This window comes from Panulirus ornatus, chromosome 59 (genome assembly GCF_036320965.1).
Source record: "Panulirus ornatus isolate Po-2019 chromosome 59, ASM3632096v1, whole genome shotgun sequence".
NCBI classification, from domain to species: Eukaryota; Metazoa; Arthropoda; class Malacostraca; order Decapoda; family Palinuridae; genus Panulirus; species Panulirus ornatus.
The window spans coordinates 13,472,843-13,498,891 of NC_092282.1; the positions used below are offsets into that span (position 1 = coordinate 13,472,843).

General features: G+C 42.4%; 1 protein-coding gene across 1 annotated transcript; it reads left to right on the forward strand.

Annotated features, from left to right (window-relative positions):
- Positions 1-1,641: 1,641 nt before the first annotated feature.
- LOC139767107 (carbohydrate sulfotransferase 11-like) lies at positions 1,642-18,492 on the forward strand. Its single transcript, XM_071696090.1, has 7 exons — positions 1,642-2,503; positions 6,381-6,542; positions 10,491-10,571; positions 10,905-11,026; positions 14,205-14,427; positions 15,629-15,763; positions 16,114-18,492. The coding sequence occupies exons 1-7, from the start codon at positions 1,880-1,882 to the stop codon at positions 16,276-16,278; spliced, it is 1,512 nt and encodes a 503-aa protein (XP_071552191.1). The 5' UTR covers positions 1,642-1,879; the 3' UTR covers positions 16,279-18,492.
- Positions 18,493-26,049: the final 7,557 nt, after the last annotated feature.

Sequence of the window (26,049 nt, forward strand, 5' to 3'; positions counted from 1 at the left end):
GCTGCTCGTTGCTGTGGCGATCACTGATGGCGGTGGTGGTCAATACGACGTCGGCACAGCGAAAACTTCCTAGTTACACCAGCAGGTTTCGACGTCCGCTTTTTGGCTAAATCATGTCCGCAAATTTAGCAAGCACAGTTGTGGATTGATAGTTATTATAGTTATCACATCAGGACTTAAAAAATGGTCGCATTGCATAGATTGTTTTCCCTGTTTTGGTGGACATCTACCATTTTTAGGTCAGTTGGAGCTGACGTCCATTTATGATGTCCTTTACCTCCAAAATAAACCGGTTATGCTCCTCCTCTCGAAGCTCTGAGGATGTTGATAGTTATGTTGTGAATGTCGTTTTTTTTTTCCCCCACGTAGTCTAGTGCTTTAGGAGATGCTTGTTCATCCATCACTGATGTGCTATTGAATCAATACATCTCTTGTCATCCTATAACCTTCTGAAGTATCTTGATGGATTAAGCTCTTCTTCAGTGTGCCCCACATTCGTCCAACACAAATGTTATTGAATGTAAAAAGTCGTCTACAAGCAAGTGGTCATGAAGCCAGCACTTTGACCATACATGTCATATGTTCATGACAAGAACGACAGACACGACGAGGTACATTTCTTATCCATCTTCTCACCCTTACCCCAACCCAACAATGATGCTAAAGTCGTGTATTTGATTATTCACCTATGTCAAAAGAAAGTAGATGAGCGATGGTTATCTTTTTATCTATCTATCTATCTGTCTATCTATCTATCTATCAATCTATCTATCTATCTATCTATCTGTATATATATATATATATATATATATATATATATATATATATATATATACTTATATGTATATATATTTTGCTTTGTCGCTGTCTCCCGCTAGGAGGCGCCAAAGATAGAAATAATGCCTCATTCACTCACCTCCACTTCTAAGAAGTCATGTTTAATGCAGAATAACCAGAGCCCCTTGTCCACAACCTACTCAACTGATCCGAAACTGGCGACCCTTTGCAGACACAATCCTCACCGTAAACCAGTCCTCCCCCACACTCCACCAATACAAAAGTCTCCCACATCAAGGAATAACCCTAACCCATACTTATGACACTCGTGCAGCCTTAACCATATCAGATTTTCATTTTCTCACGAGGAAAGAAAACTTATCTACAAATAAGTTGAAGTGCCTGCATATCCATTGTCATTAAGTAGCTTGAACACGCATGATTTCCAGTACTCATGCAATGCTCTTATGCCTTCATGCATATTACTCTCCCACTGACAATCAGGCATTCACGACCCTGGTTCTGGACGTATATGACCAAGTATCTTTCTTCCTCGTATTACTGCGAGTCTCGCTCCCCCGGTATCATTAAGTCCCCAGATACGTATATTATTCCCCAGTTTCAAACTCTCACAGATATTCAACCAGTGCTATTTCAAGAACAGACGCTCATAAGATTAAAGAATTATGTGATATGGTCTTGTAGAGCAATGCCCCTTACTATACGTAGTTAAACGGGGGTATAGTATGGTTAAGGTGTAGACCGGGGGGGAGGGTTGTGTGAGGTGTGTGAGGATGTGAGGGAGGAGGCCGTAGCCCGACCCCCTCGGTTGACCGCGGGCTGTCAGTCGCTGCTCGGCTGGCGAGGAGGCAAGTGCTGGTTTTCTAGGTAGTGTCGCGCGTGTGTGTTGCGCCTCGCACGAACTCTTCATCATTCATCATGAGTGTCAAACTTTGTGGAAATATCGAGGAAATTTCACCCACCGACTAAAACACATTCGCTATGTTTTGTGTTCTCTCGCAAATGGAACGCTAGAGGGGTTATTCAGTCATCAGAATCTTAGAGATAATCATGTCCGTATGAAGGTAGTGACGGTGATGAGATGAAGCCGATTGATGTGAAGCACAGCATCACTCACGTCATGACGCTCTCCAGCCACAGAGTCGCGAAGGTCATCGCACTGCTGATCTTCGTCGGCGCCTTCATGTACTACTACCATTCTGGGGAGACTTCGTCAGGCCCTGCACAGGTCTTGGTCAATGATGGTGACCGTGTGCTGAGCTTGAAGTTCTCCCACAGCGAGATACTCAGACTAATGCAAGTCGGGAGAGTTCATGCCCAAGGTCACGGTGAAGTTAGGGAGACTAACGGGTCGGTGTCGCAGCGATGGGCCGTAGGCCAAGACCCAGGAGATCACCTGATAGAGACCACGAAGAAAGTACAAGACACAGGAGATCAATTGATGGAGACTACGAGGAAAGCACAAGACACAGGAGATCAATTGATGGAGACTACGAGGAAAGCACAAGACACAGGAGATCAATTGATGAATGCTACAAGGAAAGTACAAGACACAGAAGATCATGAGTCGAAGGAGGCCACGAACACAGAGGTGGATGACGGTTGCAACAGCGAGGCAGGGGCGGCTGTGTGGACGCACCCAGTGCTCAAGCCCTCGGAAGGCTCCTATCTGAGTAACCTCGACCTCTCTGCTTACTCGAAACAGGTAATGTGACAGATTCACTTTTAATCGTAAAGTTTCTCGGAGAACACTTCAGTCAGATCCTAATTTGATGTCGTTTCTACATTCACGAGAAGGTGATTGCCCTTGTCCTTAAGGTCATTGTCATTAATACTATGTATATATATGCTGGTGATCCTCTCACCATTAAAGCTTCGTCCTGTTTTTAAGAACGTGTCGGTTAACGTGGTACAGCAACTTCTCACACACCAACGTGTAAGATTTTTACATTATCAAACATGTGTGTTGAGGCAGGAAGGTGTCCGATTGCTTTATATGTAGGCGATATGTTAGAGGCAACTTTAAGAATGAAAAAAAAATAACTGTCTTCAGGTTCGGTATGTGATGAAAGGACTAGGAGTGAAGTAAGAGTTAGACAGTCAGCGACTATAGATGTCGAGTACATCTAGAATGAATATTTCTGTACTGGCTCTCACGCATGCATACAAAAAGCAGCCTATCCCTGGGGATAGGGGAGAAAATACTTCCCACGTATTCCCTGCGTGTCGTAGAAGGCGACTAAAAGGGGAGGGAGCGGGGGGGCTGGAAATCCTCCCCTCCAGTATTCTAATTTTCCATATATATATATATATATATATATATATATATATATATATATATATATATATATATATATATATGATTTATTCATTATTTTTGTATTATACTTAGTCGCTGTCTCCCGCGTTGGCAAGGTAGCGCAAGGAAACAGACTAAAGAATGGCCCAACGCACCCACATACACATGCTTGTACATAAACGCCCACACACGCACGTATACATACCTATACATTTCAACGTATGCATACATATACATACACACATATACATATTCATATTTGCTGCCTTCGTCCATCTCGTCGCCACCTTGCCACACATGACCCCCCTCCTCCCTCCACCCATGCGAGGTAGCGCTAGGAAAAGACAACAAAGGCCACATTCGTTCACACTCAGTCTCTGGCTGTCATGTGTAATGCACCGAAACCACATCCAGGACCCACAAAAGAAAGAATATATACATATATATATATATATATATATATATATATATATATATATATATATATATATATATATATACACACATTCCTATGAGTCCACGGGGAAAATGAAACACGATAAGTTCCCAAGTGCACTTTCATGCAATAACCACATCATTATTTACCCCAGAACCCCTTTAAGAAAGGATCCTGGCGTTACCCCAGCAACCCTTTTATAGGGGATCCTACTGCTCTTAAGCCTGCGCTATAATCAGTAGCAGGGACAGGATGCACACCTTTGACGCGAAAAATGCTTTAACGAGATTATACTTATTCATGATGGAAGTACAAGTGACGGAGGGATCGAACTCACAAACGCATTCAAGTTTTAGCATCCGCCACGGTGGTCCATGTCACTGCCGATGCTAACCAGATTGCCTTGCGTTCCCAAGTTCAACGTAAAGACATTACAGTTTCTGTTAATTGCATATGATGGTTCACCGATAATGGAACTATAGTACTCACTGATGATAACGGAACAATAGTACTTGCTGTATAGTATTGACTCATAAATATTAGATATTTGTTCAATAGATTTTGCTCTGTCAGCGTACGAAATATTAAGACATCCACCCGAGTGTTGTGATATTTTCTGGTTGTGTTCCCTAAGTGGGACAGACCCATCCCACTCACCTCCTATTGGAGGAGAGATCACCGAAACAACCAATCCTGATAAAGTACTGTGGCACGTGACTGCATCACAAGCTCATCCGAGTAGTCATCATCATCTAGCTTGACTCTGGTTTAGGAATGTCCTTTATTCGAGGCGGAAGAATGGTACACAGGTGTCCGCCCAGCTCTGCCACTACGTGCACTCGGTAACATGACGTTGTCATATTGTAAACTAAACTGGCCAGTGATTATTTGCATATATATATATATATATATATATATATATATATATATATATATATATATATATATATATATATATATATATATTCATCTATTATTATACTTTGTCGCTGTCTCCCGCTTTACCGAGGTAGCGCAAGGAAATAGACGAAAGAATGGCCCAACCCACCCACATACACATGTATATGCATACACGTCCACACACGCACATATACATACCTGTACATTTCAATGTATACATATATATATATATACCTACACAGACATACACATATACATACATGTACATAATTCATACTTGCTGCCTTTATTCATTCCCGTCGCCACCCCGCCACACATGAAATGACAACCTCCTCCCCCGCACTCGCGCGAGGTAGCGCTAGAAAAAGAAAACAAAGGCCACATTCGTTCACACTCAGTCTCTAGCTGTCATGTTATAATGCACCGAAACTACAGCTCCCTTTCCACATCCAGGCCCCATAAAACTTTCCATGGTTTACCCCAGACGCTTCACATGCCCTGGTTCAATCCATTGACGGCACGTCGACCCCGGTATACCACATCGTTCCAATTCACTCTCTCTCTCTCTCTCTCTCTCTCTCTCTCTCTCTCTCTCTCTCTATATATATATATATATATATATATATATATATATATATATATATATATATATATATATATATATATAAATATATATCCTGTGGTTAAAGGTGCCCTGATTTCTGGTCCTCCTTTATATGATATTAGTATCATTTCCAAACTGGTTCAACCAGCTGATGAAAACTGTCCGTGACAAAGAGCCTTTTAAAGAACATTTCTGAATTCTTCTCTACACAGTCCCTGAACATGTAAACCTGAAAGGGAACATTAATCCAAAATTTAATACGACTCTGAAGGCAACCTTTGGTTATAAGGCCTAACCACATCTCAAAAGACGTCGCACGAATGAACATAACCCAACTGCCATTTGCCCCACACGCAATGGTGGAAACACCGCCTCTGGATAGTTCCCTCGTCGACATCCACATACACGTTATATAGTCCAACAGGACATAGGAATTTAACTTCAAGGTTTATTCTATGGTCACATGGCCAGTGACCCTGAAATATCGACGGACGTCGTAAAATACTGTTTGCTTCACCTAATACAGCAACAACTTTACATCATCGAATTAGTCCAACGTAAGTTTTAACTTCTGTGATAACTTTCGTGAAAGTAGGGAGGTCCTCGAAGATGTGGGAAATGTAAAAATGTTGGATATGAGAAACACAGATGATGATAGACACTGGAACTGCAACTAGGAAATCCCGACCTGATTTTCCCCAGTGGCCGAGATCTATCTTATTTCAATGTAGTGAAAGAGAGGCGTCCATTCTATTCCCGAATGTTTCGTTCAATTGGTACAGATATAGTAAACAAATGTGCTTTCAATAGATTTTTTTGGGAGGCGGGAAAGCGTTCTTATGTGGATGTTCAAGCTGTAAGTCTACTAACTCACTTTCTGTACGTCATTTTCATACGAGGAAATCATGTAAAAGAATATGTCACAAAGTTTCATTTAAGAATGATCACAAACCCTCCTACGAACACACTCTTGTCTCCTACAGCCACACCAGGTGGACGAAATCCCAAAGGACCATAACATTACATACTTCAAAAACAACATTGGAAATGAGTTCTGGGAAATCACGTGAATTTTTCCTTGAGGTTTTGTTGATTTCTAAATGTGTTTTTCCACGTGTTTTACGTTATTTGACCTAACACATTCCCAACCTCTTTGATACCCTGCTTGCTTTCGAGTTGCTCATGTATCGTTTGATGGGAAAAATTACTTTTAGGTGAAACTAATGTTACAAGATATATTAGACAATGTTCGTAATTCTTTGCTGCCACGGACCTGAATTACACTTTTACCGACGTGAATTTTTTTAATAGCAACTGATTGTCAACTTGTGTCCCGCCTGCAGGACCGTCTGTACCTGAAGAGTCGCCTAGGTGAGATGACCGATAGGATCAAACTCTTGAATAAGGGGTGCAGCTCGCGGTCCAATCTGGCTGTGTCCACTCCACTCTCCCTCGTCTGGCAAGCCAACCACACGCCCAACATCCTCTGGTGCCCGACCTATAAGGTAAGAAGGGGCTCCTGGTATACCATACTACAAGGTTAGGTCCTGGTGGATCCATCCACAGGGTATGAAAGTTGTGAGGAACACACACGCTCCATTAGGTTATAGTTTACCAGGACTGCAGGGCTGTAGCGTGTACCAGCTACAAGGTCCTGGTGGATCCATCCACAGGGTATGAAAGTTGTGATGAACACACACGTTCCATTAGGTTATAGTTTACCAGGACTGCAGGGTTGTTGTGTGTACCAGCTACAAGGTGAGTGTCTCTCGTTTTACATACCTGGGATCTAGAAGCACCAACTAGATGTTCGAGTCCACAGAACACCATCTACAAGGTGGCTGTTAAGGAACCCTCGTCCACCTTCATCAAGCACCTCAAGGTAGCAATCTCGATGTATTATCTAGGCGGGTAAGGAACTCATAAATGCGCGCCCAAGGCGAGAACCCCTGACGACACTGTTGGAGATGTTCCAAAAGAGGAGCAGCGATGAGTGTTCCTGAACTTAAAAAAGAAGGTGAGCTGCAGAGAGAAGGTATCACACAAAGACTGGTTCGCGCCGACAGAAGGGAGGGTTTTCTTCAGTGGCTTTGACAACGTCAACATGGATTATCTATCTGAGGTGGAGATGAATGGTAAGTAGAGATATGGATGAGCCAGAGGGAACAGGAGAAAAGTGAGGAAAAAGAAAATTAGAAAAAACATCAAGAAGTACTTCTGTTTGTTATGTTGTGGTGGACGCGAGTGGGAGAAAGTTAAGTAAACATTCAGTGAAAGTGAAAAGTATCAAAGTTCGAGACATTACGATGCAGGTTTCCTACAGACAGTCTGAAGACAATAAAGGTTGGTAGAAAAGAAAAAAGAGAAAAAGAAAACAGACACAATTCAGCTGTTTAGACACACACACACACACACACACACAATTTGCATGCGAATACACACATTGAAGGAGAAGTCTGGTAGCAGCAGCCGCGGTAATTCCAGCTCCAATACCGTATAACTAAAGTTGCTGCGGTCAAAAATATCCGTGGTTGGGTTTCAGTTATGGTCTGACGGTTCACCTCCCGGTGCCAACTGTTACGCTCCGAAGAGTCTGTGCGGCTGCTCTTAATCTAATGTTCTGATTGGCCGACACGTTAACTTTCAAACAACATATAGGAGTGTTCAGAGCTGAAGCCTTGGATGGTCTTCATAGTGTAGTGGTTAAGTGTTAGAGATCATGAGTCTGCAAAGGCCAGCTCGGGGGTCGAATTTACATGGGTTCGAAAGCTAGGCTTGGAAGTCGGTTTGCACCCAACCCAGGTGGTCATTCAGACCTCGGGGTTGGTCTATAAATGGTTATATGGCTTAGTCTGTGTGTTTTGCTGTTCACATGAGAGTAAAGACGTATTACATATATTACGTAATACATCGAGATTGGGAAGTGAGTCAGTTGTTGTTCGCTGATGATACAGCGCTGGTGGCTGATTCATGTGAGAAACTGCAGAAGCTGGTGACTGAGTTTGGTAAAGTGTGTGGAAGAAGAAAGTTAAGAGTAAATGTGAATAAGAGCAAGGTTATTAGGTACAGTAGGGTTGAGGGTCAAGTCAATTGGGAGGTGAGTTTGAATGGAGAAAAACTGGAGGAAGTGAAGTGTTTTAGATATCTGGGAGTGGATCTGGCAGCGGATGGAACCATGGAAGCGGAAGTGGATCATAGGGTGGGGGAGGGGGCGAAAATTCTGGGGGCCTTGAAGAATGTGTGGAAGTCGAGAACATTATCTCGGAAAGCAAAAATGGGTATGTTTGAAGGAATAGTGGTTCCAACAATGTTGTATGGTTGCGAGGCGTGGGCTATGGATAGAGTTGTGCGCAGGAGGATGGATGTGCTGGAAATGAGATGTTTGAGGACAATGTGTGGTGTGAGGTGGTTTGATCGAGTGAGTAACGTAAGGGTAAGAGAGATGTGTGGAAATAAAAAGAGCGTGGTTGAGAGAGCAGAAGAGGGTGTTTTGAAGTGGTTTGAGGATGAGTGAGGAAAGATTGACCAAGAGGATATATGTGTCGGAGGTGGAGGGAACAAGGAGAAGAGGGAGACCAAATTGGAGGTGGAAAGATGGAGTGAAAAAGATTTTGTGTGATCGGGGCCTGAACATGCAGGAGGGTGAAAGGAGGGCAAGGAATAGAGTGAATTGGAGCGATGTGGTATACCGGGGCTGACGTGCTGTCAGTGGATTGAATCAAGGCATGTGAAGCGTCTGGGGTAAGCTATGGAAAGCTGTGTAGGTATGTATATTTGCGTGTGTGGACGTATGTATATACATGTGTATGGGGGGGGGTTGGGCCATTTCTTTCGTCTGTTTCCTTGCGCTACCTCGCAAACGCGGGAGACAGTGACAAAGTATAATAAAAAATAATAATATATATATATATATATATATATATATATATATATATATATATATATATATATATATATATATATGCACTTCCTGTGTCCTCCACCACAATCCACAGTGTAAACATTCTTTTGAATGTCGACTGCATTTATTGCCTCACAACACAACACCTTAGCAGAAAGCTGATTTGCACAAAACAGAATGCTTGCATCCCGTCAAATCCAGCATCATTGTCTTAGCGTCTGAAAGAATTGGATGCATTCTGCACCCTCATATCACTCTGAATTATCAGTCATCACACTCCACAAATATCAACCATACCAATTGGCATCTTATATGAAGCACACTGGACCATCACTCCACTAAACACAAGGTCCATACACAAACTAGACGCCCTTAGCCACTCACTGGAACCAATTTAGGAAAAGAAATAGAATCCTTCGGTATCCTCAACAAGAATTATATCCACTCCTTTCTAAACTACACCTGACCTGCTTGGTCATCCACCCTCTCAAAAGCAAGTGTAACAAAACTGTAAGCTACCTTAAACAGAGCACTCAGAACAATCACCGGCTGCTTAGCAACGAGAAACCCCTACACTGTGAAACAAGTTATACTTCCAGTACTATTTCATATCAGCATGTTTGGCATCTAATTCTATACATCAGTATTTATTTCTCCCATCCGAGCCACTTCATAACCACCAGCCAACCTTTACACAGAAATGTAAACCTCACCTCGATGTCACACTTCAGCCATCTCTACTCACAAATTGCCATACTCCTATATCCCAACCCATTCACGTCATAATGAACCAAAAAACAATAGATAACCATTTACCCTATACAGTCATGAAGTCCACCCCACTAGATGCCAATTTAGTCCCATATGAAACTGAACTCCCCAGACACACATGAGTCACTCATTGTGTCTGTGCATTGGACACCACCTATCTCCTCTACATTAAAGATATCGATATGTCACAGGAACCCTCAGGCCCATGATGCAACATCCACACTAAAGACATGGAAGTCCTACTCTTCAAAGGACCTGCACTTACCACACACCACAAGATTATATGACCTGCCATCAGCAGTAGTCAATGCGCTTCGTTGAAATCCTCGGCGATAAGGGAGTCCCCTAAAAAGGATCATGGGGTCGCGTAGCTCGAAGTATGATTGACGGTGCATGTTTCAGACTGCAAGAGATCGTCACAGGAACAAATAGCAATTGATTGCTCCCACTGAAGAGTAAGAAAAATAAGGCAATTTGTTTAAGATTTTTTCCCAGGCCTTACTCCTTGAACACGAAGATATAACCCTTTAGCACGAAGGCACAACCCTTGGGTATGACCCTTGGTATGATGGACGTCCTACGACATGATAAAGCCAACATACCCAAGGATTATACCGTCATACTCAAGGGTTAATAACGGAAGGTAAATATTACACAGGTTTATGTAGCAAAAGGAACTAATCACTGGGATAACATACATTATGGTAAGTCTCATACAGATCCCATGATGCTGTAACTGTGTATGAGCTGTGTGTAGTACTTGTTCTCTCTCTCTCTGCAGGCGTCACCGACAGGGTGGCTGAAGCATATGTTCAGTTCGTCACTCCTCAAAGGCGATGGCATCACCGACTTCTCACTAAAGGTTTGTGACGTTATGCTTTTTCCATTCTACCCAGATATCCTCCACACCCCATAAGATACATGATCCTTCCATCCTACCCAGATATCCTCCACACCCCATAAGTTACATGTTCCACCCTAGTCTCTTTTTGATATTCAAGTCCAGTTAGTCTTAAGGCCTACGTGGAGAATGAATTGGCAAATATTGTTATTTCAGTGTACATATAGAAGAATACTGGAGGCCTTTATGTTAAAATAGAAATAGAATATCATTACATTATGAATATGAAATATATATCAGTACAATTGTCAGAGCGTTGTACAGTGACGTATCACGTGACCATCTCTCATCTAGGTGGAGGTTGACAGAAACCAGAAAACACCTGGTTCCTCTCCACCTCCCGACGACCCCCAGGATAGAGACGAAGTGTTCAAGAAGAGCCTACGTGTGCTCGTGGTGAGGAACCCGTATGCCAGGTATTGCATGCTCCCCCGCAATGCTTTACTGTGTATGAGAGTATGCAATCTATTGGGGATGAGAGGGGCCCTGGAAGTGAGTCTGTTGTTGTTCATCGATGGCAGTGCACTGCTGGCTGATTCAAGTGAGGAACTGCAAAAATTGGTGCCTGAGTTTGGAAGTGTGTAGGAGAAAGTTGAGAGTAAATTTGAATAAGAACAAAGATAGACTCAGCAGGGTTGAGGGACAAGTTCGTTGGGATGTAAGTTTGCATGGAGAAAAATTGGAGGAAATGAAGTGTTTTGGATAGAATGTGGGAGTGGACTTGGCAGGGAATGGAATCATGAAAGAGGAATTGAGTCACAGGGTTGGGGAGGGGGCGAAAGTTCTGAGAGCGATGAAGAATCTGTGGAAAGAGAGAACGTTATCTCGCAGAGCAAAATTGAGTATGTTTGAAGGAATGGTCGTTCCAACAGCATTATATGGTTGCGAGGAGGTTGGATGTGTTAGAAATGAAATGTTTGAGGATAATGTGTTGTGTGAGGTGGTTTGATCGAGTAAGTAATGAAAGAGTAAGAGAGATGTGTGGTAGTCGGAAGAACGTGTTAAACGTGGTTAAGAAAGCAGAAGAGGGTGTGTTGAAATGGTTTGGACATATAGAGAGAATGTGTTAGGAAAGATTGACAAAGAGGATATATGTGTCGGAGGTGGAAGGAACAATGAGAAGCGGGAGACCAAATTGGAGGTAGAGAAATGGAGTGAAAAAGATTTTGAGCGATCGGAGCCTGAACATCCAGGAGGGTGAAATGCGTGCACGGAATTGAGTGAATTGGAACGATGCGGTATACTGGGGTCGACGTGCTAGCACGTCAGTACACTGAACCGGGGCAAATGAAACGTTTTGGGTAAACCATTGAAAAGTGTGTGGGGCCTGGATGTGGATAGGGAGCTGTGGTTTCGGTGCATTACACATGGGAGCTAGAGACTGAGTGAGAACGAATGTGGCATATGTTTGTCCGTTTCCCTAGTGCTACCCCGCTCAAGCAGGGGGTAGCGAGGTTGTGTCCTGTGGGGCGGGGTATTGCCAGGAATGGATGAAGACAAGCAAGTATGAATATGCACATGTGTATATATGTATACATCTTTTTATGTGTATGTGAATGTATGTCATATATATATATATATATATATATATATATATATATATATATATATATATATATATATATATATATATATATATATATATATATATATATATATATATATATATATATATATCTATTTCTTATTTCATTACTTATCATACTTTGTCGCTGTCTCCTGCGTCAGCGTGGTAGCGCAAGGAAACAGACGAAAGAATGGCCCAACCCACCCACATACTCATGTATATACATACATATACATACACATCCACACATGCACATATGCATACATATACATGTCAACGGATACATATATACATACACAGACATATACATATATACACATGTACATAACTCATACTTGCTACCATTATTCATTCCCGTCGCCACCCCGTCACACATAAATGACAACCCCCTCCCCTCGCACGCGCGCGAGGTAGCGCTAGGAAAAGACAACAAAGGCTACATTCGTTCACACTCAGTCTCTAGCTGCCATGTATAATGCACCGAAACCACAGCTTCCTTTCCACATCCAGGCTCCGCAAAACTTTCCATGGTTTACCCTAGACGCTTCACATGCCCTGGTTCAATCCATTGACAGTACGTCGATCCCGATATACCACATCGTTCCAATTCACTCTATTCCATGCACTCCTTTCACCCTCCTGCATGTTCAGGCTCCGATCACTCAAAGTCTTTTTCAACGCATCCTTCCACCTCCAATTTGGTCTCCCACTTCTCGTTCCCTCCACCTCTGACACATATATCCTCTTAGCCAATCTTTCCTCACTCATTCTCTCCATGTGACCAAACCATTTCAATACATCCTTTTCTGCTCTCTCAACCACACTCTTTTTATTACCACACATCTCTATTACCCTTTCATTACTTACTCAATCAAACCACCTCACACCACATATTGTCCTCAAACATCTCATTTCCAGCACATTCACCCTCCTCCGCACAACCCTATCTATAGCCCAAGCCTTGCAACCATATAACATTGTTAGAACCACTATTCCTTCAAACATACCCATTTTTGCTTACCTAGATAATGTTCTCGCCTTCCACACATTTTTCAACGCTCCCAGAAGTTTCGTCCCCTCCCCCACCCTGTGACTCTCTTCCGCTTCCATGGTTCCATCCGCTGCCAGATCCACTCCCAGATATCTAAAACACTTTACTTCCTCTAGTTTTTCTCCATTCAAACTTACCTCCCAGTTGACTCGTCTCTCATCCCTACTGTAACTAATAACCTTGTTCTTATTCACATTTACTCTTAACTTTCTTCTTTCACACACTTTACCAAACTCAGTCACCAGCTTCTGCAGTTTCTCACCCGAACCAACCACCAGCGCTGTATCATCAGCGAACAACAACTGACTCACTTCCCAAACCCTTTCATCCACAACAGACTGCATACTTGCTCCCCTCTCCAAAACTCTTGCATTCACCTCCATAAACAAATTAAACAACCAAGGAGACATCACACATCCCTGCTGCAAACCGACATTCACTGGGAACCAATCACTTTCCTCTCTTCTAACTCGTACACATGCCTTACATCCTCGATAAAAACTTTTTTCACTGCTTCTAGCAACTTGCCTCCCACACAATATACTCTTAATACCTTCCACAGAGCATCTCTATCAACTCTATCATATACCTTCTCCAGATCCATAAATGCTACATACAAATCCATTTGTTTTTCTGAGTATCTCTCACATACATTCTTCAAAGCAAACACCTGATTCACACATTCTCTACCACTTCTGAAACCACACTGCTCTTCCCCAATCTGATGCTCTGTACATGCCTTCACCCTCTCAATCAATACCCTCCCATACAATGTCCCAGGAATACTCAACAAACTTGTATACATATGTATACATGTATACATATACGTGTGTGTGTGTGTGTGTGTGTGTGTGTGTATGTGTGTGTGTGTGTGTGTGTGTGTGTGTGTGTGTGTTAACAGCTTGAACCATACAACGTAATGATCCCTGGAGTTAGACACACTGACTGCTTGCTGATCCTTCCTCACCTTTGCCAGGATTGTCGCCGCCTACCTGGACAAGATAGCGACGACGAAACCTCTCCCGGGGTTCTTCACGCGCCTGCAGCGGAAGATCATCAAAAAGTATAGAAAGAAGAAAAATAAGACTGCTAAGAAGAAGGTCACTACTAACTTCCCCTACCCGACCTTCCCAGAGTTCGTGGCTCACCTGATCGATACAGTCAGATCGCTACACACGCCAGACGATTGGAAGTCTAAGGTAAGCCCATGTCTAACTGGTGGTCTTGCATCCTGTCTGCAAATGGATGGGTATTGATAGTGATTTTCAACGGTATACTGAGTAGCACCTGCGGCCAAAGACTGAACATATGGAGATGAAATATATGCAGTAACATTGGGGTTTTAGCAAGGTCGTCACACAAACGCTATATGTTATCTAAAACGTTCATTGTGGTTGGAGAAGCACTGTTCTTGTGGCGGTTTGCATGGACACGGGTGGGCTTGATGTGGTTGTGATGCCGTCGACTCAGGAGAGTGGGATCTCTCCGTGCAGGAGATGATGGTGACTAGGATGATGCAGTAGCTTCTTCCTGAAACTGTCTAAGGAGGTTCAGATGATGGTTGGTTAGACCCAGGAGGAGGAGGACTAGTGAGCTTAGCACCTCCTGATAGATGGTATATGAGGGACCGAGGATATGATCCTGCACGCCCTCTCTTCAATCATTTCCAGAAGCCCTTATTACTCGGCGGACGGGGAGAAAGACCAGGCGTGGAAGGCAGAGGTTCAGGTTGGGAAGAATAACAGTCTTATAAATGATCTCGAGTGCAGGTGCAGGTTGTCCAAATGTTCTGGAGGATTTGATGATGGTGCTGACGTGTTCTTTCCAGTCTAGTCTATCGTCCAGAGTGACATCGAGAAGCTGAATGGAATGAATAACATTGAGGGGGCTGGTGCCTCAAGAGGAGATAAGAGGTTGGGATGTACGTAGCTGTAGGCGTGACTCACATGCATAATTACGGTCTTGTAATCATTTGCACTGTACTGGGAGGGGTTTGTACAATCATGGGAGCCCGATCTCCCCAACTCTATTTTCACTTTCCGACAACAGTTTGAATTTCCAGATGCTGTCAACACTCACGGTCTCATCACTCAGTTTCTTCCATCCATCCATCCACTGATCCTATAATATATAAAGTACACGTTACATCTTTTCTAGCAAGTTCCTTGCTTATTTTTTTTATGATGACCATTGCTCGTTCTATAACCCCAGTTCTCGAAGAAATGGTCACTGTCTGGTTTAAGAACTTAAATGTTGTATTCGGATGAGAGAGAGAGAGAGAGAGAGAGAGAGAGAGAGAGAGAGAGAGAGAGAGAGAGAGAGAGAGAGAGAGAGAGAGAGAGAGATGCTAGGATCGGTCACATCAAGTCATTGAGAACTTAACATTAACCTCTCCTGCAGGTACACTGCTGGAGGCCGTACTGGGTCCAGTGTAACGTGTGCGCTGCTGACTACGACCTCATCCTCAAGATGGAGACGCTGGAGGAAGATGAAAAGTTCCTCCTCACGCTAGCCAACGTAACTGACCTTAAAAATGTAAGTTACTTACAGACGTAAGTTATTGTGAACACGTCATGACACAGTGGGTCATCCCAGCCCATGTAGTGATATCGAGACACCAAATCACCCAGACATTCGACCAGCAACAGCTGCTTGGCTAATATCTGCTCTGTGTATGTAGCCGGAGTTGTCTGATGTGAGTCGAGCTGTTCTGATATTGCTACAGGGGCTGTCTAGTCTTGTTCTACGATGGTAAACATCTTTTATATAACCGATACCAATAAGAACGAACATCATGAAGGACATTCTTCCATTTGTTGAAAAGGTCATTTGATGTCATGCTCATGGACGCTTAAGAGCTGATCAGAGTCGCTCTCTACTCACAGGTACAGTCTTCAGCCTGGCGGCCGCCTGGGAAACTACTTCGCGTAGATCACTACCTGGAGCAGCTAGACCGTAGAGATATGGGCATGCTCCACGATCAGTACCTCCTCGACTTCGACTTTTTCGGTTACGTCAAAAGCCAGTACTTGGAAACTGCATATGATTAGGAGCAAGACGGGAGGTGAAGATAAGCTTTTCGTAGGTACATCCATAGCAACAAGGGGTTAAGATTAACCTCCTCATTATGATTGTACGTCTCGTAAAGGCCGAGTTACGACCCTTGCGTGTGATGATGACCTGACCTTTGACCTGATCCTTCAGAGCTTGTTAGTCATACCCTGAGGTCGCACTGTCGTGCTCAAGGTCGTACTGTTGTACTTAAAAGGTCGTACCGTCGTGTTCAAGGTCGTACCGTCATGCTCAAGAGCCTAACATCTTTCTCTGCTTTTTTGCACAGCATTTAACAGAGATCACACTCGTATTACATACCACACTAGATGATACAGATAACCTTACCCGACATTACTGTTACCTGATGTGACCTTCTCGCCACTAAACTGTGGCGAGAATAATCCATTTACTAACGGAGTGACTGTATGTAGTGTATGCGAGGGAACCATCAGTCAGGCTTTTCGTATCAGGTCAGTCTCACGTCGAAATCAACTCGTAAACAGAAAAAGTTTTCACCCCTGATCCAACGGTACAACACAGGTGCGCAAAGGCTTCAGTCGTAAGACCTATTGGATATACTGCTCTTATGACTGGGACCCGTACAGCAAAAACAGTGACTCAATTTGCATTCTATTGGCCATCATCTCGAAGATACGGACAAGCACATATGTATATATGCATATATTTACATGTATACATACGTTTGTGTACTGGTAAATGGAGAACAAACAAGAGGGCATAAAAATTATCAATGCCTCGAGTCTCTTATGAGGTTTGTCGATGAGTTTCAAGCAACATTTACTAAAGCCATTGTTACTCACCAATCAAAACTCGTAGCGAAGCGATTTTGATATCATGAACAAATATCATTATTCACCTAATGGTATAAGGAATATTGCAAGCAAAACTCGAATAAGATATTGGATACCAGACTCCAAGATTATTGCTGCAGTGTAGATTGCAATATGCAATGGTACTCGATGATCATCTTTCCTCAATTTTACGAGGGGAGAGTCTGATCACAAGTAGGTAAATCCACACGTAAGACTGCATATTTTTTGGCAAGGCTCTTACTAAACTTTAAGAGTTATGGACACTAAGTGCAGCATACGTGTGTAATACTGACTTGAATTACTCCTACTTTTTGACTGTACGACTCTGCAAGTCAGTCAACTCCACCTGGTGATTAGTTGGTGCTCAATGCTCATTAGATGGAAAGATGTTTGATACTGAAGTTGTTTGACTCCCTAGTTTCTCTAGATCGTGAGAGCAACGGGAGAACTCAGTGCACAAATCAACACAGACGTTAATATTCCTTTCTTTCCGAACTGTCATTCACTATAACTTGTTTTAAAGTTACAACGTGACAGTACTGCTCAGTGTTGATTTGCCAAGCGGGAGAGATGACCTGAAGCAAATGATGTAGCAGTGTTGTATATGTATGTGTATATATATATATATATATATATATATATATATATATATATATATATATATATATATATATATATATATATATATATATATATATGTATATATATATATATCATGCAAAAGCTTCCCTCTGCCTTGCAGCTTTAGAATTAGATGATTTCAAATGGCCTAACATATCCACGGTAAACGTAAACTTGCATAAGCATACCTTGATCTGTATTGTGCGGGGAAATAAGAGTTATTTTTCTATTATGAACTTCCTTCATGGAAGTGAGTATCATTTTTTCGTCTCTCACACGCACTTCGGGACTATAATAACCCAAACTTGAGGTACCAGAACGAACGATTGTGTGGTAAATACCATTGCAGATGTGGATACTGACAGCTACCAAAAGTTTGAACGACTTTCCCGTGATTCAATCCTTATCCTCGGAGTTTGTAATATACTTTCACATTCTTTAGTAACAGCGGTCAATACACGTTCGTGAAATTCCTCGTCAAATGGCCTCCCAGTGGATTATGCAATGTAGGAAAACGACTCCTTCGCTCGTAATATTTTCCTTACATGAATCTATAATTCTTTTAGTGTGTCCAATGATTTTTCTAACCATAGCTGGTATGCTAGTGAGTTTCTTCTGAAGTTACAACTTCCTTCTGTATAAGTCTTCTAATAATCCCTCGGCAATAGTTATTGATTTCAGTGACTGCCTAGAAAAATAGTTCGTCAGAGAACTCAAACTGACTGATTTTGACACGAATAAAATACTAGAAGTTTCTGAAGTCTTTTCCGTCACAATTCCCATCTTATCCTAAGGCAAAATATTTGTAAATGTGTATTTCAGTTTGAACCTGCAGCTTTTTTGATGCTCCGTAGTATCTTACAAGTACACCAATAACATAAGCAGATTTTTTTCATCTTTACATCTGTAGTAACATCACGGGCAGGACTTCCTCTTGCATTAGGCTCGGGTCAAGCCCATGGGACCGTAAGCAGCCTACCCTAGTCTTACATCAAGACCATAACTTTGGCTGTAATCAGTTATGGCATCTGTAGCATATCTTGTTCATGATTACCAAAGGACCAATTTTCATGAAAGAATCCTTGTATTACCCAGGAACTCTTTCTAAAGACTGCGCCCCTTAAAGTAGCAGGGAAATGCAGACTCCTCTGGAGTGAAAATTTCTTTGACGAGACTTTTCCTCTCAATTATGCAGCTTCGAAAAAGATGACTTTTCACTCGCGGTGTAACCAGTTGCAGATGGAGCTCGGTCACACCTGGTATCTGTACATACCATTAAAGATATACGCGAAATAAATCCATATGGAAATATCTATTTCCAATCGTCAGACAATTTCCCACTTGATCTGTATCAGTGTAACCTTAAGTATAACGTTGTATAATGTTCTAAACGCATTCCATCCGTAATACAATCTTCCTGCTTGGTCTGTGTGGCAGTTGCCAGTAACACTCACCCATAAGAATCATATGAGAACCTATCCTCACAGGCACAGAGAGAGGCACATATAACTGCTAGCATACGAAAGAATAACCCATAAGCTCATAATGAGTACTGGCTGTTTGGTCAAGGTAGGCCTAGCATCGAGTGGTTCATTCGAGAAATGACATAATTCTCTTGTTGGCCTTGGACGCCTGTGAGTGACGAGGGGAATCAAGACACTGTATATACTGTCGGCGTTGAACACTCGTGAGTAAAGGTGGGTAACGAGACATTAGGGAAACGAGACACTGTATTTTCTGCCGGCGTTAAACGCTCGTGAGTGACGAGACATTAGGGAAACGAGACATTGTATGCACTTGCCGGCGTTGAATGCTCGTGAGTAACGAGACATTAGGGAAACGAGACATTGTATGTACTTGCCGGTGTTGAACACTCGTGAGTAACGGTGGGTAACGAGACATTAGGGAAATGAGACACTGTATATCCTGTTGGCGTTGAACGCTCGTGAGTGACGAGGCACTGTGTACACTGCTGGCCTTGAACATTATAAGTGACGGTGAAAAGTATGGCACTGTGTACACTGCTGGCGTTAAACACTCGTTAGTGACAGTGAGGAACATGGCTGTACCTACCTGGCTTTGAATTAAGCAGTGAAGTGACAATGGAAGGTATGATTTTTGTACACAACGAAGTCCTACTCCTAAAACAGACTATCAGCCTACAGGAACAACGAAAAAGATCCTCTAATGTAACCAGATGTCCAAGCTTACAAGATAGATGAAATGATAGTCTGTGGTAACATTTCCAACAATACACAACCTAGCCACCACCTCAGACTCATCATTTACAACCATGATAAGATAGACATAACATATATACTCATGCATATCAAAGATAGCAAGTGTCTTCATATTACAGTGGTTCTCTTTATCTATAACATGCGACCTCCAGTTGATCGACAGAAAACGGTCCAAGTCTACGCATTTCATCTCCTTAACCATCTTATCAGAGACCACAGCTAGCTCATGGAATTCTCCACGGGCCCGTCTGGCCTCTTTCCCTTCTAAGCAAGGGTTCGTGTCATAATGTTCATGATCCTTTGGGGGAATATCACAAAGGCCAGAAGACCCTAATCCTCAGTAATGCATATCTGTGGAGAACAGGTCTTCATGATGAGGGGCTGGATGGGTTATCGCCTTAGCTATGTCACTCTCCCACATCATGCAGCAGATGACTCGTCTCGCCTTCAGCCCTGCAACCGCTGCCATTCTACCCTCACCCACAGGAGTCATGGGTTCATTAAGGGTTATTAGCCACCCTCCCTCCTCTCAAAGGAAGGGAAATTAAATCACTACATCTTTACTATAGCTGGATTACACTACTGTATATTCATTACAACTAGGATACGAAGCTGTATCTCCATCCATCCATCTCCAACTCAGCCTTGTCCTTCTCCTTATCCCCTCCATTTCTGACACATGCCTCCTTTATTGTCAGCCTCTCCTCACTCATCCTCTCCATATGTCCAAACCATTTCATTCATTCTTTTTTCGGCTCTCTCTCAACCATAATCTTCTCATTATCACATTTCACTCTCATCCTATAACTTTTTACTCATTCAACTCTCCTCACACCGTATCTTGCCCTCAAGCACTTCATTTCCGTACGCTCTTATTTAGATCCCATGCCTCACTTCCAAACAACACCGTCGGGACTTCTATACCATCAAACATACCCATCTTTGCCCTCACCTATAATGAGCTCTCTTTCCACAACCAGGACCTAAGCTCCCTCACCCGTGCTGTGGTTCACATCTGCTTTTTACCTCACTTCCTCCAGGTTCTCTCCATTCAAACTCACACTCCAAGTGGAGATTTTTCCTCTAAAGCTCAGTCATCTATTTCTGACGCCACTTTGCTAAAGCGGGAAATTGTTAACAAATAGGTATTAAGTTGAAGCTACGTGTTTCCAGGGACGGATATTGCTCCCGACAGCAGGGAGTCTCTATTCCCACTGAATTAAGACATCATTGACTAGGAATCACACGTTTGCTGAAAGGTTTGTTTATTGTAATTTTCACAGAAAAAATATACAACATGAGTTTTGGAAATTTTGGTTTGAATATAGATATGAATGATAGAGGAATATTAGGGCAAAAATGAGAATATTTTTAGATCATAAATCAATAAATTCACACGGATGAATATTCTAATATTCACAGACAAAATATATATGAATTTGGGGAGTTTTGGTTTGATTTTATATGAATGATAGGGGAATATTAGGGCAAAATGTAGAAATATCTTTGGAATATCAAGCAATGAATTGACACTGATGAATATTTTGATACATATCTATTAATCACCTTTTTAAACGCCTCATACTTTTAGATTCACAAAATACAGCTAATGAAATGTTGCTTCAAACATATACACAAATGAATGTAGAACAACGTATCTGGAAAACTGCTTCAAGGAAAATTTTTGTAACTTCCGTAACAGCTTCCAAAAAAAAAAAATATAGATTCATATCATTGCATGCATACATGCAGCTTCTAGCAGTTGTCTGCTGTGAGAACATGTGTGTTATTCTGAACATCTGGCCACGAATGAAGAAATAAGAAGTCAGAACATTTTAAAATCCCTCAGTAACTGGTGAAAATATCATATATTCACACTAGGGACTAAGATCGTTTCTAAATTACTAATACGTTATATTTTCTTCTTTCTAGATTTTCAAGAAATTATTGATCCTAAGCGAACTGTGGATATCCACGACTACTTAGTATTCCAAGAAATTTCATTCTTGCCACTTGAGGTAAGATTAACTGTTCATACATCCAAAGCCTGGAGAAGGAGTTAAAAAATCTTATTTCATTTTCTTCTTTTTTTTTTTCCTACTGGTAGCTGTAGCTTGACGCTGACAACCTTCATGACCGTGAAAGTGGCTATACCTCAATGACCAAACAACCAACCATCACATACTGCTCCAAATGTTCCATACGTCACGTCTCGTTCAGTAAGTCACGTCTCGTTCCGTATGTCACGTCTCGTTCCATACGTCAGGTCTCCTTCCATACGTCACGTCATATCTACAGTACGTGAAATGTTTCAACTCTTGTCTCCATCCACCGTAGCAACATGCAACGACTTGATACCAGAAAGAGACTGGTTAACAAAATATCAAAGTATCACAAGAATTCTTACGTGACCCAGAGAAATAATGTGAAGACCAAAAGTCATAAATCCAGCATTTCAAATAGTTTGTACCTAAAAATGTCTTTGCTGCATTTCCGGTTTCAGTTCTCTGTTATGCATACTTTAAGCATTTAATTCAGTTATAGGATTATGCTCGGATACAGATATGTCATTTTCAAGAAATCTTACGTGCTTCAGACTCTCCTCCTAATGATCTTCTCAAAGAAAATGGAAACATTGCCTGCGTCTGTATACTACAATGCCGACAATCTTGTGAGCTCCGCCAACGATACAAAAGACAGACTTTGCTTCCCTTGTGACAGCTACCATGCGCGCGGATCCAAACAAAGCTTTCGTTGTTTTTTTGGTCGCACACAAAACTCTGCTTGCGGAAGTCGCCCGTGCCTGCGTGGGAGTGGACTGGAACAGGATATCAGGCAAGAATTCGGGTCCGTTACTTGGGAGTTCACTGCACCGGCATTACTGGTCCCTGGCTGGCTGGCTGGCTGGCCAACGTACATATTGGTGGTCCTCCTCACGACGACGACGCACAGCAGCCCACAGAGCGACAGACGATCTGCTGTGTGATGTGTGGACAGTAGTAGTACCATCTGGCTCAGAGGGAGGGAATGTCGAGGACTGAGAGAGAGAGAGAGAGAGAGAGAGAGAGAGAGAGAGAGAGAGAGAGAGAGAGAGAGAGAGAGAGAGAGAGAGAGAGAGAGACAGACAGACAGACAGACAGACAAGTCTCGAGGCACGAGAGACAGCTAAGGTAGTGAACAGCGAATGAGACAGGAGGCTTGGGTGTGCAAAAGCACTCGTGGAAAGTGAATTGGTTGAGGTACGAAGAGCCAGTGGGAAAGTGATGGACGTCCCCCACAATGACATTAAAGAAATGTGCCCACAAATGGTCAGGTTGTGGTGTTAAGGTGCACGACCTACTTGACAACACCACCTGCTACCTGGCCAGTCCGGCATTATAGGGATACTGGAAGATCAGTGTTGGCACTGAGAGAGAGGGAGAGGTGCTAGGTAGGAGGAGTTCTGATGGTTTATCCTTGAGCAATTGACAGGATATGATCATGCAGACTGTGTTTAGGTGAGGGGATGGGTGGTAGATATCCTATCATCTGATTTTATATGCAAAGTCAAACACTCGTTTGCATAATATTAAGATAATTTTGCCAAGATATGAGTAGAATGGGTTACTTGTGCACTTGCTTGTCCCTCTTCTATAACTGATCCCTCAGAGACCCGAGCCACGGAACAATATAATACCTCTGATCAACATTATCGCCTTCATTGATCATAGCCATTTGATATATCGTGTTTCAGATGCGCTAGGCGAGGGATGCTAGAGGATTAATGCTGTTAAATGAGACAATGTCGGAGGGGAGTGCTGGATGACCCTGCTCAAGAGAACAGTCCAAATGGTGATGGTCTTTGACCTCGCATTGCTCACCAAGTCGGTGCTTAACGAGTTAGTGCTAACCGACACGATGCTACTAAATGAGGTTGTGTTTAATGAGGAAGTGAGGAGCGGTACGCAGTCAGAGGCGTTGGCTGGTTTAGCGCGACGGGGGAGCCGTGTTTGCATCATGGTTATAAAAATAATCTAAACGTTTTCAATTCTAAGGGTAATGATAACTCTCCAACCTCACTTTTACTACTCCTTGGAGGACAAAGTATAACATGAAAACTAAAACTTTCTTCTTCAATGGCAGTAAATCCTCCAGAACGAATATAAAATCATACAATGATAATGAATTTCACAGTTCGTTGTAAACAGCTCAAACGCATTTCTCCAGCAGGAATATCATACGAGGATCATAGATAATTCAGTGACATATTCAGCATACCTACCCGTCCCTAAATATGCTGCATATGATATACAGCCAAACATACTTATGTTGAAGGCAATTTCGCTGAAGGGATATGAAGCCTTCAAAGAACGTACGTGAATACTCTTGAACAAGTACAAATCCTGAGGTCAACCAAACCTTTTGGAAACTACTGTCTTCAGATCTGTCTATCATAACAAAGATCTGTTCATCATGCATTCATCCTGCATTATGAAGACATGGAAATAGATTAGTATATTAAGATTCAGTATCGTGATTCAATATCGTCAGGTTATTCACCAGAATGGGAGTTAAGTCTACGGTTCTGTGGTTCTCCAAATATCCTACAGCAGACGACTCCACATGTCCAAGGTAAATGTTTTTAACGTGACTCAAGACCTAGGTTTTTCTACCCCCACGTTCGCTCTGACACTCACTGTAAACCTGGATCACGTTGGTGGTTCCTCGATCACACAGACATCACCAGGGCCAGGTTCTTAACCCCGAAAAAAGTTAGTCAGGTTTAACAACTAGAATCTGTACCATTAACCGGTTAGTCCGGATATTCTACCCTCCTCCCACCACGCCAAAAAAAGAGGGAGGGAAGACTTCAGGTTGGAGCGCTTACTTGATTCGACTGCCTCAGTCGTACGATGATCTGGTCCCCCACTTTCTACCCTGGTCTTATAAACGCTGAAAATTTTAATTTGTCATGTTTATTCATCAAAGAAACAGAAATATAAAATCATTCAACAACCTGGCTATAAAAAAAAGATGCACAATTATCAGTCGGGTTCATCCACGTGCAAAAATCTATAGCCTTTCACTAAACACTGAACATGGAACTTAGTTGCATTCATTCACCATTTCAGTATCAGCCATGTACACAGCATACCTCGCATTACCCTCAATATACACGTGGAGTCTAGTTGCATTGCATTAGGGTCTACCCTTACTACCCTAAGTCTTTCGCGGAGCAAGTGTGTCCTCCTCTTACAGTTCAGCTAAAAACCTCAAAGAAAAGATGTTTCTTTTTGAGACGCGAGAGGAGTGTAATGGAAAAACATGAAAACAAATGAAATTCCGAGAAAAGTAGTTCCCAGTATTTTAAAAGTGGGTACAAATACGAACACTGTGAAACTACCAAGAATTTTTCAATAAATGTTTACCAATGATATGTGTCAGGATGGTTGTTTACATGCCATTCACAATGTTAAAAGTCATTTCACCTACTTCTTAAAGTTTCATTTCATAAGCTGAATATGTACGATAAATCCTTCACAGTCGTTTGGCAACACTACCTTGACACGCAAGCGGGTAGACGGCTATCAACTCTCTCCCTACCCAACCACACACCCAAATCACCTCCTCCAGCACTCACTCTGTCCAAAATTCATCCTCACACTCGCTCCTCCTCCTCCTCCTCCTCCTCCCACACTTTCTCACACCTTTTCGTTTAACTTGACTCTCTGATACAATTTTATGGCTGCTTTGCTTCGTTACTACACCGTCTTAGGTACATAGTGAAGGTGAAGTTTGGTGATGTTAAAATGTTTAGAAAACGGAAAAGAAATTCTTATCAAGCATTAGGCGTTATACCATGGTAGGAGAAGGTGTGTATACTTCTCGTACACACACACACACACACACACACACACACACTCGTCCCTGTCTCTTGTGACAGTCAGCTACCTCCAGTCATTACCCCTGGTCCCCCGGGTTCCTCTGTGGTGGGGCGAGGCGCAACAAGGGATAACAGCATTGGCATGTTTCAACCACAACACTGAAAGGTAGGTAATCTTGGCCGTTGAAGAAGCTTAATGAAGATTTTTGT

Coding starts and splice junctions, on each gene's coding strand:
- LOC139767107 (XM_071696090.1), top strand. CDS start 1,880: ATGAAGCCGATTGATGTGAAGCACAGCATCACTCACGTCATGACGCTC. Junction 10,572..10,904: donor TCACCGACTTCTCACTAAAG/GTTTGTGACGTT, acceptor TCTCTCATCTAG/GTGGAGGTTGACAGAAACCA. Junction 15,764..16,113: donor ACGTAACTGACCTTAAAAAT/GTAAGTTACTTA, acceptor CTCTACTCACAG/GTACAGTCTTCAGCCTGGCG.